Below are 13,701 nucleotides of genomic sequence, written 5' to 3'. Positions count from 1 at the left end.
CTAAACGCATTCATTTATTTTTTTAAATAAATCTAACAAAGAAATCCAACGTGTTATAATTTTTAAAAATATATATCGTTAAAGCAGAGGTCTCTATACGTTACTGCCGTATAACATTGCTGACAGAATGCAGTGATTTATCATCTAGAGATTGTAAAAGTCAAGTGCCAGTGGATTAGAGACGGGCTTAAGAAGTGTTTACAGTTGCTCCAGTGATGTCAGCTTTTGTTGCACTGCCCACAGCGTCAGAGTCCACTCACTTTCGTTTCCTAAGAAGAGAAACACACACAGAGAGAGAGAGAGACTGTACCGAGGAAAAAGCATGGAGGAGAAATCAAACAGAGCATTTGCAAGTAATCAGCCAGGTCAGTCAAAAGTTATATTCCCTAATTGAAATTAAATGCCAAAACGAAGAATGTTTGTTTTTTGAAAGGAATAAAATTGAAAGGACGGGCCATGACAGCAAGAAGCCTTAGCCTACACTTAAATGTATTTTATCCTGGTTTATTTATTTTATTATTATTTATCTTAATTATCGTGCCTATAGCCTTCTATCACGTCACCTGGAGACATATTTCAGGTGTTTCATTTGAAGGTATTTAGAAGTGTTTGTCCTTTATATTATCTTGTGCATATAACTTGTGACAGAAATTAACACAGAATTAAGGCCTATATTCCACTGTGCTACTTCCACTTTTCTCAAATGATGTGGCATAACACCACGCAACTCGAATTACTCAATAACCTCATTCACTAGGGACTGTGTTAAGAGCTGGAAAATCTGAACTTGCGCTTTTCAAAAATACATCAGTGTATCAGGGCAATGACCAGGGGGAGGGGCAGAAAAAAATTACAGTTCAGTGCTAGTTAGCAACAGCACACTGAGTTGTACCAGTGTAGTTATCAAAAAGACTCATGACACTTGCATATAAAAATTCAACCATCAGTCAGTATACCTTACCTTTAAGTTTTTGCTTTCCATCCTCAACCTAACCACTGGCTCTACTCTTCACCACAAAAGTAACGCTACAAAACCAACATAACAGAAACATATCCATCTGGAGTATAATGTACCAGTTTATAAAGTTCTACTTTGATTTGTCCAACTGTAAACAGCCCTGGTGCATCACGTCAAAATACACACCTGTTGTAGATATGTTACTGTAATTGAGTAGCTTTTTTGTGTACTTCTACTTATTTCCAAGTAATTTTTAAAATCTGTAATTTTATTTTTACTTAAGTTTATTTAGTTTGAAGCGTTGTACTGCGCTACATTTTAAAACGCATGAATTACTGAGTAAAAAAAAAGAAAATAAAAAATACTCCCTGGAAACTACTGCAGTAAATAATGAGCAGGAGAGCAAACTTTCACTAAAATCACAAGAAAGATGCAGATGGACAGAAATGTTATGGTGCAGACCCAGCTGAAAATGAAACCCCATAGTATTCTGCTTAAGTAGAACTCAAAGGAAATGAAGTGAACCCCATGGCCATATTTATGCCCTATTATGCAGTGTACAGGTGACTCAGTGTTTACAGTTTTGGGGCATATAAATCAATGAATAGCATGCTAATAGTAGTCAGTGAACAATACACTGGGTCAAGAGAATGTAATGTGTTTGTCTGTTCATCTTATTTACAGTGTCAGATGTGAACATTATGCTGTTGGGCTCGACTGGAGCAGGAAAGAGTGCGTCAGGAAACACCATCCTGAGCAGAGCCAGAAACCCGTTTGAGGATGATTTTTCTCCTGAGGCTGTGACCAAAGTCTGTCAGTCAGCACAAACCGAAGTGGATGGGCAAACAATAAATGTGATCGACACTGTAGGACTCTCTGATACATCAGTGAATATCACAGCTGCTCAAACTGAAATAGAGAAGATATTTACACGTCATGGTATTGATGTGTTTCTGCTGGTAATCAGATTGGGTGAGACGTTCACAAAGAATGACAGTAAAGTTTTGAAATGGGTCTTGGATAATTTTGGAACGAAGGTCCTAAATCACACAATAGCGCTCTTTACTAACGGAGACCAGTTGCATGTGCCAGTAGAGAAATATGTGAATAAAAGTAAAACATTGCGGTCAGTTGTTGATCTGTGTTCAGGAGGATTTCATGTTTTTAACAACAAAAAAGAAGACAAATTCCAAGTCACTGAGCTTCTGAAAGAAATAAATAAACTGAGGGTTCAGAACAGATACAGGAGGTACACTGAGCACGACTATAAGGAGACTCAGGAAGCACTACTACATAGTAAATGTGTTATTGGAGCGGCTTTAGGAGGAGGAGCTGGAGCAGCTTTAGGAGGATTAGTAGCAGCAGCAGGAGCAGCAGGAGCAGCAGTGGCATCTACTCTGGGATCAGCTGCACCATCTGCAGGGCAAGCTGCATTCATAGGAGTAATACTAGGTGCAGCTCTGCTAGCAGTAGCAGCTTTTGCAGCAGTGTATTTATTTGAAAGACAAAAAACCCAAAGATATAAATAAACAATTTGACATTTGATATATATATATATAATAGTGGCAATCATTGAGGTCTAGGCACCAGTAGACTTGCCTCTTCTCTATCCACCTTTAAATCTCTCCTAAACACATATCTGTTTTATTTGGTTTACAAATAATTTTCTATTATAGTCTTTGCTTAGTCTGTTATGGGATTATACTTCTTTTTTTCTTTCTTTTCTTGTGTTGTTAATGTATGTGATTTTTATAGGAATGTTCATCTTGAATCTTCACTGAAAGTTTGGATTTGGACTCTTTAAATTTAGATCAGTTGTGTGCCATAGGATGTCACAGGACAATGCCAAAAAATGAATTTGAAGATATAAAGTGCAGCTCAAAACCTTACCTATGTGAAGTATTTATCATAAGGACCTTTTCATTGTTAATCTATTTCTAATATGTGTGTTGCCTTATAACATTTTAAATGGCTTAAATGAAGTCTTGTGTTTAAACTCTAATGTGAACTGTTTTGTAAAACTGAAATTAAAGCCAAGTGAAGTTTAATGAATAAATCATGTAATATGTTTGTAGAAATGATCATATAATACTCAAATGCAGAAATACTACACAGAACAAACTGTTGTATTACTTAAGACAGCATGTTAGAAAGAGTGAGTAAATGGACTCATTCTGAGGGTTTTTTGATAATCTGTTCTCTGATTACATATGTTTGAAGATTTGAAGTGACTGTTTAATTATTCACACCACAACAGTCAGTTTCTTGACTTTATAAAAATGCAAAATGATGTGTATTATCTTTAAAAAAATAATAATAAAATGTCTCTTCATTTTAAATTGACAGCATTATTTAATTGTGTCTGCTGACTTATAATCTTTGTTTTATTGGGGTCTATGAAAGATAACATTTAACAGATTTCAATGTAAAATAATTATGTAAAACTGTGGCTGGAAGTCAGTTGTTTAGTGTAAAATCAAGAAAATACAGCCAAACCATATGACTTTAAAAATGTAAGGCTCAAGAGCCCAACTAAAGCAAACACTGACCACTTTAATGGTGACATAAAAATAGTGATTTTCGTCTTTGTTGATTCTGCATGTTAAAATCAGGTCTCCTCAATAATGGTCAATCATCACTCAATTAATCACTTAATTATCTCATTAACTTTAACTCTGCTTCAGTGTTAATTTAACACTCCTATTTTAACACTTTCACACGCTTGAGTGTGGTCTCACATGTACTCCCAGCAGAGTTAATTTCACTCCGATTTTTTTTGCTGTGTAGCAACGGTGAATGACACGGTGGATTGTGTTCACCGACAATGTTTTCTGGAAGTATTCCTGAGCACATATAGTGATTTCCATTACAGTAGCATTCCTGTATGTGATGCAGTGACGTCTAAGGGCCTGAAGATCATGGGCATCCAGTATGGTTTTCTGGCCTTGAGACTTAGACACAGAGATTGTTCCAGATTCTCTGAATCTTTGGATGATATTACGCACCGTAGATGATGATGACTTCAAACTCTTAGCAATTTTTATCTGAGAAACTCCTTTCTGATATTGCACCACTATATTTTGCCGCAGCATTGGGGGAATTGGTGATCCTCTGCCCATCTTGACTTCTGAGAGACACTATCACTCTGGGAGGCTCTTTTTATACCCAATCATGTTCCCAATTGACCTAATTAGTTGCAAATTGGTGCTCCAGCTGTTCCTTATATGTAACTAACTATATGTATACATGTAACTTTTCCAGCCTCTTATTGCTACCTGTCCCAACTTTTTTGAAATGTGTAGCTCTCATGAAATCCAAAATGAGACAATATTTTGCAAGACATTTCAAAATGTCTCACTTTTAACATTTGTTACGTTATCTATATTCTATTGTGAATAAATATAAGTTTATGAGATTTGTAAATTATTCCATTCCTGTTTACTCACAAATTGTACAGTTTCCTAACTTTTTTGGAACCAGGTTTGTATATATATATTGCATTATATATTAAATGAAGATATTAAAGTCATGACACAAATTGTACGTAGTAAGTAGTAAATGGAAAAACACGGAGCACACATTTTTTCTCTAATGTGAGTTATTTGCATATGAGGGCATGCTTGTTTATTTCAGTTTCCATATCAGGTGAGCAGGAGGGTAAATGTGTTTCTATTCTTTTCAGACTGATACACATCCTCTTTTCTCCACAGAGCTACACAACACATTCAGAAGAGAATTTACACAATCATCCCACCATATCAAGTAAGTTTTTAAAATGTTTCCTTCTGATGTGTTCAAGTGTGCCTGTACTGAAGTGCATGCTCACCAGTTAACTGTCAATTTGAAACCTTTTTTTTTTTTTGGAGGAATGCATTCCAAATTATTTTGTTCATTAAAAATGATTTAGCCTACCTTATCTTGAAATAAAGTTATAGAGACAAAAGCCTTACTTATTTTTATTCATTATTATTATTATTATTATTATTATTTTGTTATATAATCAAAATATGATATTCTTATTTGAAAAAAAGGAATGTCTATGACAAATGTGATAAAAAGACAACAACCAAAAACTGCATTCATCATTATAGTTTGATTGTGTTCTGTATTGTGTCCTGATCAACACATTTACCATGAGTGGCACGATGATGATTATAATTATTTTATTTACTTTTAGTACCATTAAATCTAACTGTAATTAAATGACTATCACAAGTAACAATCAAAAGTAGCCTATAATAAAATGAATCAAACAAATGTTTGTGTTTTTAACTGTTTAAACACAAGTTTAGTTGGTATCCTCTGGGTGACAGTGAGAAATGTAGTCAGGCTAGTTTCTCTGATAAACAGTCCTCGAGTCACTTTAAGATCCTGAGAGATACATATCACTCGTCTGACCGGAATGACTGTAACTAAGGGTACGTTTAAACCACAACGGCGTACTGAAAGCAAAACAAGTTTTTCCTTTGCATTTTTGAATAATTTCACAGCCTACAGACATCAGCGTTGTCAAAACAATCCCTGTTTACATGGATACACAAACAATGACTAAAGATGCATTGCTTTGTGGTTTAAAGAAAGGTGAAACAGTGAGCAGGCTTAACATAAAGAGCGTCACTGAAAAATAAGTAAGCCACTTTTTATTATCTTTTCTTTTCCTCATTCTCTGATTAAATCTTATTATCAACACAAGTTTTTTTGTTCAATTTCAGGTGAATTGTCAACATTTTTCAACTAAATGAGTAAGTATGGAATACTTGGTCAGAGATCAGATTTAGTCCGATGTTTTAGGAAGGAATGGCCGTAATAATTTACTCATAATTAGCCATGCAGTCTTGCCAATAGTTTTCAATTCATATTAATTTGGTTTTTTTAATGCATGTCAGCCCATGCACTTATTTGAACTGTTCATGTGTACTAAATCACATTTATGGACGCATTTATTGTAATCTGGGTTAATTAGAAAATCTTTCTCTACTATCTTTCTCTTGAAAACTAATCTTTTAATTGAAATCACAGGCAACATGCAGAGCATCAGCATGGAGCAACCTCAACGTAAGTACTGAATATTTCATGCTATCATCCATCAATCCATCCATCCATCTGTCTTATTTACCCCATCAGACATTAATATGATACTGCTGGGCAGTACTGGAGCAGGAAAGAGTGCATCAGGAAACACCATCATAGGAAACGATAAAACACCATTTGAAGAAGATTTTTCTTCTGCATCTGTGACTAAAACCTTTGATTTAGCACAAACAGTGGTCCATGGACAAACAATCACTGTGTTCGACACTGTAGGAATCTCCGATACATCAAAGAAGATTACAGATGTGCAAACTGACATAGAGAAGATATTACAGAGTACACAGCATGGTTTTGATGTGTTTCTGCTGGTGATCAAACTAGGTCAGACATTCACAGAGGACTGGAAAGGTACTAAAGATACTCATTATAGTAGCGCCGCTAAAGTGAACTAAAGTGAACCCAGTCTTTACAAGAAAGGTCCTTTATCAAGAAAAAAATAGCCAAGTGTGCTTGAGATGGTCACTATGAGAAAGTGATTTTTTAACCTATGATCACGTGATTCCTGATTTGTTTTGGAAACTGCAGTAAATTACTTGAAAGCTTTGAATTGGGATAAAACCTCTTTAAACAAAATGGGAAATGTTTCTCACATAGGCTATACTAGTTCTACTTTCTACTTCAGTAATATATGTTGTTGCCTGTGCTCAACATAATATGATCATGCTTGGTGATTTCAGCATTCATGCGGATTCTGATTATGCTTCTGCTAAGGACTTTATGGCTATATTGGATTATTTTGATTTTCCTACATACACTCATTCTCAATCACTTGACATAATCTGCTCGATTGATATTAATAATGTCTGTGTCCAGGATCTTGAATTTGGGATATCTGACCATAAACTCATTGACTTCAGTTTCTGTCTCCCTTGCTAAACTGAAAATCAAATCTAAAAATATCATCTTTCTCCTTTATTTGCATAGTGCTTTACACAATACTGGTTGATACACAAAACAGGAAAACAGTCTGTCAATGATGCAAGAAGACAATAACAGTCATGTTTCAGTCAGTTCAGTGATGATTCAGTGATGTCATAATCCAGTTTAGCTCTCTTCCAAAAGTGTCTGTTCAATCAAGTCAAGCATCCCCAAACGTACTGAACTTGAAAAACATAAACACAGACACTTTCTCTACTGCTATAGTTGCTTCCTCTTTGCCTCTTCCTGTACTGGAGGTACTGGAGGCTTTGGCCTTATTAAAGTCCAGAACTGTCCTCACAGCTCATTCTTCCCCTTGGTTTACACCGGTGCTCAGACTAATGAAAGTGAAGGGTCAGCGTCTTTAATGGCTCTATAAGAAGACTCGTCTTCTCGTTCTTGAGACCCTCCACTCAGAAATCATATCACAGTATAAAAAAGCACATGCATCCGCTAGTTACCTGTTCACCATTATTAACAGAGCAAAGCGCAAGCCCAAGACCCTATTCTCTTAGATCAACAAACTTGTTAAACCACCATCACTCTTTCTTAATGGTTCTTCTGACTTTTGTGATGATTTTCTGACATTTTTTTCACGCAAAATGTACAATATCTATCAATCCTTTTCTTCTGTTGTTGTTCCAGAAAGTGCTACTTCTCAGAAACTTTATCCACTCTCAAACATCTCACTCACTAATACAGCTGATTATGAACTCTAACTCATCTACCTGTCATCTAGATCCTATTCCAAAACACATACTCAAAAACTTTCAGCCATCTCTCATTATACCTGTCACCTAAATGATGAACTGTCCCCTATCGACTGGTTATGTACCGCTTGGACTGAAAACAGCTGTGATCACCCCGTACTTAAAAGAGCTGGCCTTGATGACAATGTTCTAAATAATTACAGAACAATTTCTAACCTTCCTTTTTTATCTAAGTTCCTAGAAAAGGTGGTCGCCAAACAATTACAGGCCTACTTGGACAAAAATAAACTGTAAGAATCATTTCAGTCCAGATTTGGCACTCTCCATAGTACAGAAACTGCCCTACTAACAGTTGTGAACGACCTCCTCCTTGCTAGATTTGGATGTCCTTCTTCTGGTACTTCTAGACCTGAGTGCAGTTTTTGATACCGTTTGTCAGTCTGTACTGATACTGTATCTTGTTTGTTGGAGACCGGTATTACTGATACTGTCTTACAGTGGCTAGGTTCATATCTCTTAGACAGGCAACAGTTCATCAGCATTGATAAATCCAAATCTCATCCTGTCACTTGCTTTTTCTACTTTTTTACATTTCAACTTTGCACATATAATATAGACAATTATGTATGTACCGGTATGATATTTCATGTTTTTGCTATTTTGTACATTGTCTATTTGTATATTATTCTTTTCTTATCTGTGCTTTTGTCATTCTGTTGTGCTGTGAAGCTTCTGTCACTAAAACAAATTCCTCATGTGTAAAAATATCTGGAAATAAAGCTCATTCTGATTCTGATTTGTACGGATTCATGTACATGTACAGTTTTTAGCTTGTCAAAATGTTAAATCGAATCAAGCTTTAGTTGTAATTGTGTTGTGTGTCTTTGGATACAAGCTTCAATGCTTCGGTGTAATGTCACATCACTACTTTCCTTATTTATCTGCCTTTGGCCTTTACTTTTAATAGTTACTTTTTCCTAGCTATAGTTTTCTTTGCTTTCTCTCTTTTTTTAGTTATCTACTCTAGTAGTATTTTTTTCTAATTTCATGACAATAGGCTAAATTAATTTTAAGAAATATCAGGGTTTTTGTTTTTAATGAAATTTCATTACAGTTTTTATTCCTATCACAAAATAATGTTGAGCACCTTCAGGGCCTGGCGTTGAAGACATACCACGTTTCGTAACAGTACACCAATGTTTTCGGAAAATAAAGCATGTTTGGTCAAGAGTTAGCTCTTGGACAAATTTGTTTGCGCGTTATTCGAAAACGGTTTGAATGATCGACTTGATTTCTTTTTAGTTGACATGGTCTGAAGATGAAATGTTCAATACAAAATGGTAAAAAGTAACAAATGACTCTTAATGAGGATGTTAAACATGTTTATAGTGGTTGTTATTTTTTTTTTTTCAACAATCGCTCATTAAAGAGTTTAGCACAGGCTTTATCTTTCATTTGATGCTGTTGTAGATCACAGATGCATCTTCCACAGTTTGAACATTTGATTTCCTGAAAATCCAAACAAACAGGATGATGTTACAGCTCTGATTAGATGATCTGTGCTGATGAAGTTGTTTTTTTCTCACCTCTCGGCAGCATCATGCTGATGAACTCTTATATCGTCATACTGACATTCATCTTCTTCCGGTCTGTTCTTCTCTTTCTTTCGGTGATATTGTACAGCTGTGTACTGGATCTCCTCAGTATCTCCGGATTCAGGAGTTTCTCCTCTGGATCTGCTGGGTTTCACACTGGCATACAGAGCATCATTGACTGGATCAGGTTCAGAAAGAGACTCGGCATGGACTGAAACATCAGAGTAGAGATCATTCTGAAAATACATCATTATTAATTAAAAGATGTACATCAGTTTGATCTGAAGTCTAGATTTTCAGTACAGGGAAGAAGAATAGGACAGAATTCGATCAATTGCTTTTGTAAAGTCATGTCGTGGATGATTTACCGTCTTCATTGTGAGATCTTCAGTTTTAACACTCTTTCTTTTCATCCTGTTATAATGACAGACATTAACAACATATGAATGTACAGAGACAAAATATAAATGCTATTCTTAAGGATTACTAATAATCCAAAATTCATAAGACATACTACTTCAGAACAAAAGTGAAAATATATAATCTGCAGTTTTTATTTTAATTTTTTTATTGAACTCACATTATAAACCATATGATGATGATGATTATGATGAAGAATAATCCTCCAGATGTTGCTGCGATCACAATCACATTCCTATCAGCTCCAGGATGAACTGAAAGATGAAGATCCTCATAATTAACAAACCGATGAATGATCTGAAGATCCATGGGTGTTAATAAAAGCTTCACCTGTGACAGTAACAGCGTCTGATCTCTGAGATCCATGTTGATTGTGAGCCTCACAGTAGAAGCGTCCACTCTGTAGTGCACTGAAACTCTGTCCAGATCCAACAGATGAGCTTTGAGTCTCCTTAAACCAGCTGAAGTTCAGAGCAGGAGGGTTTGAATCACTGCTGCAGATCAGAGTCACTGAATCTCCCTCCACTATTACACCTGCTCCACTTATAGACACTGAGACGTTCCTGGTAGGGTCTAATAACAATCACCATATTATTAAATATCTATTATACATTTTAAAAATTATTAATGTGAGCAGAAATGATAAAAAACAATCTAATTAGCTCACACATGACATTTAAAGTGACAGCATCAGAGTATTTCTCTCCATGTTCATTGATAGATCTACACTTGTATTCTCCACTGTGATCAGAGCTGATCTTTGAGATGCTGTAGATTCTTCCAGATCCTACAGATGTTCCTCCTTTAAACCAGCTGATTTCTGCAGGAGGGTTTGAATCACTGCTGCAGTTCAGAGTCACTGAATCTCCCTCCATTATTACAGATGAACTGATGGAGATCACAGGATTCTCTGGAGGATCTACAGGTGTCAGTATTGTACAAAAACCTTCATTTATATGTGACAGGTTTTACTGTTTTTATGATAAAAATTAGCATCAGTGCTAGGCACAAAAGGACACATAGAGCTTTTGTAAATATATTTAAGTTTTATAGCATATATAGCTTAAATCATTTGTATATACTTCTAAAGCACTGCAATACTTTAGGTGAATTACATTCATTTAAGTCACAATGAATACATTTAGACTGCAGGTGAAAGTGGCTCAAATTTATTAATTTTATTTTTCCAGCACATTTGTCGACTCATTGCGACTCGGTGAGATCTCTATAACATGAAAACTTGCACTCGTTCTTCTTGTGCATGTCCATTTATCTTTTCTGCGTGATCTCACTGGATCCAGCAGCACATCATCTTATAAATGAACACATAAATGCTGACTTGAGTGGCCTCCATGTTTACTTGTGAATGACAGCGTGCTGCGTGTTATATTTGTTACTGATTGTTGTGGGTCAGTTCAGTACTATGACCACACAGCAATTAAACAGGAGTTAAACATTATTGTCAGGTTCACCAGCTGCAGTGTCTTTGATAGCCACCAGAGGGCACTGCATCCCAGAATACTTCCCCTCTATCAAGGACTTCATTTCCCATAATGTGATGTGTAGCCAAGTATGGTGTCTCTGAATTTGTGCTCTGCATTTAACCCATTCAAGTGCACATATGCAGCAGTAAGTAGTGAAAATAAACACGAACACACACCTGGCAGACATTTCTTGCTGTGGCGCCCGAGGAGCACAAGTTCTTAAAAAATAAGAGCAAAAGGGTTTGCTTGCCTGTGTGTTTTAAACTATTGCCTGTTTAATTGATTACGTTTCTGTATTATCACAATGAACTGCATGTGGACCCTTAACCTTTGGGTCTCCGAGCAGTTTGTGACAATTATATATCGTCCCCATCTACAGAGTGTTAAAATAACACTGAAGCAGAGTTGTGTTTAATTATGAGGATTCTGTGCAGTTCACACTCTAATCAGATATTGCCAGAATTATAAAAAAGAACAAAACCGATAGAAAAAAAAAATGTAAATGTAAATCTGAGCAATAAAATGAAAAATGCAAGTGTTTTTTTTTTTTTTTTTTTTTTTTTTTTTACAAAAGTTTATAACAATAGCTCCCACAAAACACACTGATCATTTATCAGAGATATGAAGTTTTGAACTGCTGCTTTTCAAAAAATAAAAACTTAAATTCCTACTCACAGGAGACATTGAGCTGAGCAGCAGGAGAGATGTAAGTGTGTCCATGTAGAGCACAGCTGTATCTGCCTGCATCCTCTCTTCTGACTGACTGCAGCAGGAGTTGATTGTTTCTGTCTCTTCTCTCAGTTAATGGCTGTGAGTTTCTGTACCAGATGAATGATGCTCTGTCAGTCAGAGTGCAGCTGCTTTTACATGTCAGACTGACATTATGACCCTCCGTCACTCTCTCATGAGCCTCCACCTGAAGATCTGAACACAACACACACATTATATCTAGTGCTGCTGTCAAACACTGATTATTATTCAACATAATGCACAGAAGAAGAGCTCAGCCTCATGAAAGTCACCTGTGACAGTAAGAGTCACTCCTGGATAACCAGTCCATTTTCCATCAGGTTTATCAGTGATGAATCTGAACCAGTACATGTGTTGGTCCTTCTGTGTCACATGACTCAGTCTGATGGTGCAGTTCTGCTGTTTGTCTCCCAGATACTGAAGCCTCTGACTGTATTCAGGATCCTCAGACAGATCTGGAGGCTCTTTACCCTTCACAGGGTTTTTGGTCCAGAACACTTTCTCAATCTTATATCCAGTAGGGTATGTATAAGTGCAGTTCATTATCACTGATGAGTTCTTTAGTGCACAGATGTGTGAAAGACTGTAACTCACACCCCAACCAGCACTAGAAACCCCTGAAACACAGAATTTATCAGGAGGAAAATTATGTTTTATCAGCTATACTGGACGATAACATGATGATACTCTTCACTACTTAAACACAGTGACTTATTACAGGGAATATTATAAATTCATCTTCTAAGAATATATTAATTGTTATTAATGATCTAAATGTGAATGACTGCAGATTTAATAGAGAATAAACAAATAAACAAATAGAGACGAAGTGAAACCAGAGCAAAGAAATCAGCCGTGAACAACATGCTGCACTATAAAACACTATATATATTAATGAGAAAAATAAAATATTCAAAGCTGATTCTATTAAAGAACCATTGACATTAAAATATTAGTTTTCTTCTAAGAAAATGTTCAAAAATATTCATGATCCGCACAGCTTAACTTCCTGTTTCAAAAGGAAGTACCTCAACATAAAAGCATAGAAAACTGCAAATTCTTTGCTCATTATGGTATTTTTGCAAATAGAATAAAATATTTCTAATGTGAATGTAACAGAGACTCACGGTGAATCATGAGCAGAAAGATCAGAGGAAGACGAGGAGCCATTCTGACCGACATCAGCGTCAAATATATCTATAATACAGCATTAATCAGCACTTATACACTCATGAACAGTACATCTACATCTCCCTATTCTTAACATTTCTCACGTTAAGACTCGTGTGTTATATGAACAATAATCATCAGTTTTCATTGAAGTATGAGTGTGTTTGTCTTACCGTGTTGAAGATCATCAGATCAGCAGCAGACGAATGACTGACTGTTTTAACACATGCACTTTACCTTTACTGGCTTTCTGTGGTTAACACTATTTTAATGCACAACAGCGGAAATAGTTGAAGTTCCTTCCATCAACAGTTAACTTACATCACTGAACTCAAACTAACTAAAAATCACAAGAACATAGCAATTTAAGTTCATTTGAGCATTTTTAAAAAAGGTATTTAGAGAAAAGGAGTGTGTAACCAGACTTTAGTTTTAATATAAGCTTATGTTTCTGTCCATTCAATGTAGGCTATATTCTTTGATAATCATTTACCAGTTAAACAACCCAAAGAAATTCTAAGAAAAAGCCATATTTAAAAAATAATTTAAATATCATTATTTTTCACATTTTACTCATTCAGATCTCTTTTGGATACTTATTTACT

The 13,701-nt window shown here is 35.7% G+C and overlaps 3 protein-coding genes across 3 annotated transcripts; 2 read left to right on the top strand and 1 right to left on the bottom strand.

The window, feature by feature from the left end:
• The first annotated feature begins 256 nt into the window (after positions 1-256).
• On the top strand, positions 257-2,487 carry LOC132141734 (GTPase IMAP family member 8-like). The gene is made up of 2 exons (XM_059551397.1): positions 257-365; positions 1,643-2,487. The coding sequence occupies exons 1-2, from the start codon at positions 323-325 to the stop codon at positions 2,485-2,487; spliced, it is 888 nt and encodes a 295-aa protein (XP_059407380.1). The 5' UTR covers positions 257-322.
• A 3,028-nt stretch (positions 2,488-5,515) lies between these two features.
• On the top strand, positions 5,516-6,870 carry LOC132141733 (GTPase IMAP family member 4-like). Its single transcript, XM_059551396.1, has 4 exons — positions 5,516-5,700; positions 5,978-6,013; positions 6,083-6,397; positions 6,863-6,870. Exons 1-4 carry the CDS (start codon positions 5,697-5,699, stop codon positions 6,868-6,870), a joined length of 363 nt encoding a protein of 120 aa, XP_059407379.1. The 5' UTR covers positions 5,516-5,696.
• A 2,258-nt stretch (positions 6,871-9,128) lies between these two features.
• On the bottom strand, positions 9,129-13,384 carry LOC132141732 (B-cell receptor CD22-like). Its single transcript, XM_059551395.1, has 9 exons — positions 13,054-13,384; positions 12,199-12,543; positions 11,852-12,100; positions 10,360-10,611; positions 10,023-10,265; positions 9,853-9,946; positions 9,641-9,686; positions 9,264-9,508; positions 9,129-9,186 (listed from the first exon to the last, which is right to left on the bottom strand). The coding sequence occupies exons 1-9, from the start codon at positions 13,106-13,108 to the stop codon at positions 9,129-9,131; spliced, it is 1,587 nt and encodes a 528-aa protein (XP_059407378.1). The 5' UTR covers positions 13,109-13,384.
• Positions 13,385-13,701: the final 317 nt, after the last annotated feature.

Source organism: Carassius carassius, chromosome 6 (genome assembly GCF_963082965.1).
Source record: "Carassius carassius chromosome 6, fCarCar2.1, whole genome shotgun sequence".
In the NCBI taxonomy this organism is placed as follows: domain Eukaryota; kingdom Metazoa; phylum Chordata; class Actinopteri; order Cypriniformes; family Cyprinidae; genus Carassius; species Carassius carassius.
Note: the sequence above shows the minus strand (reverse complement) of the source record. Positions and strands in the feature narration are given on the sequence as shown.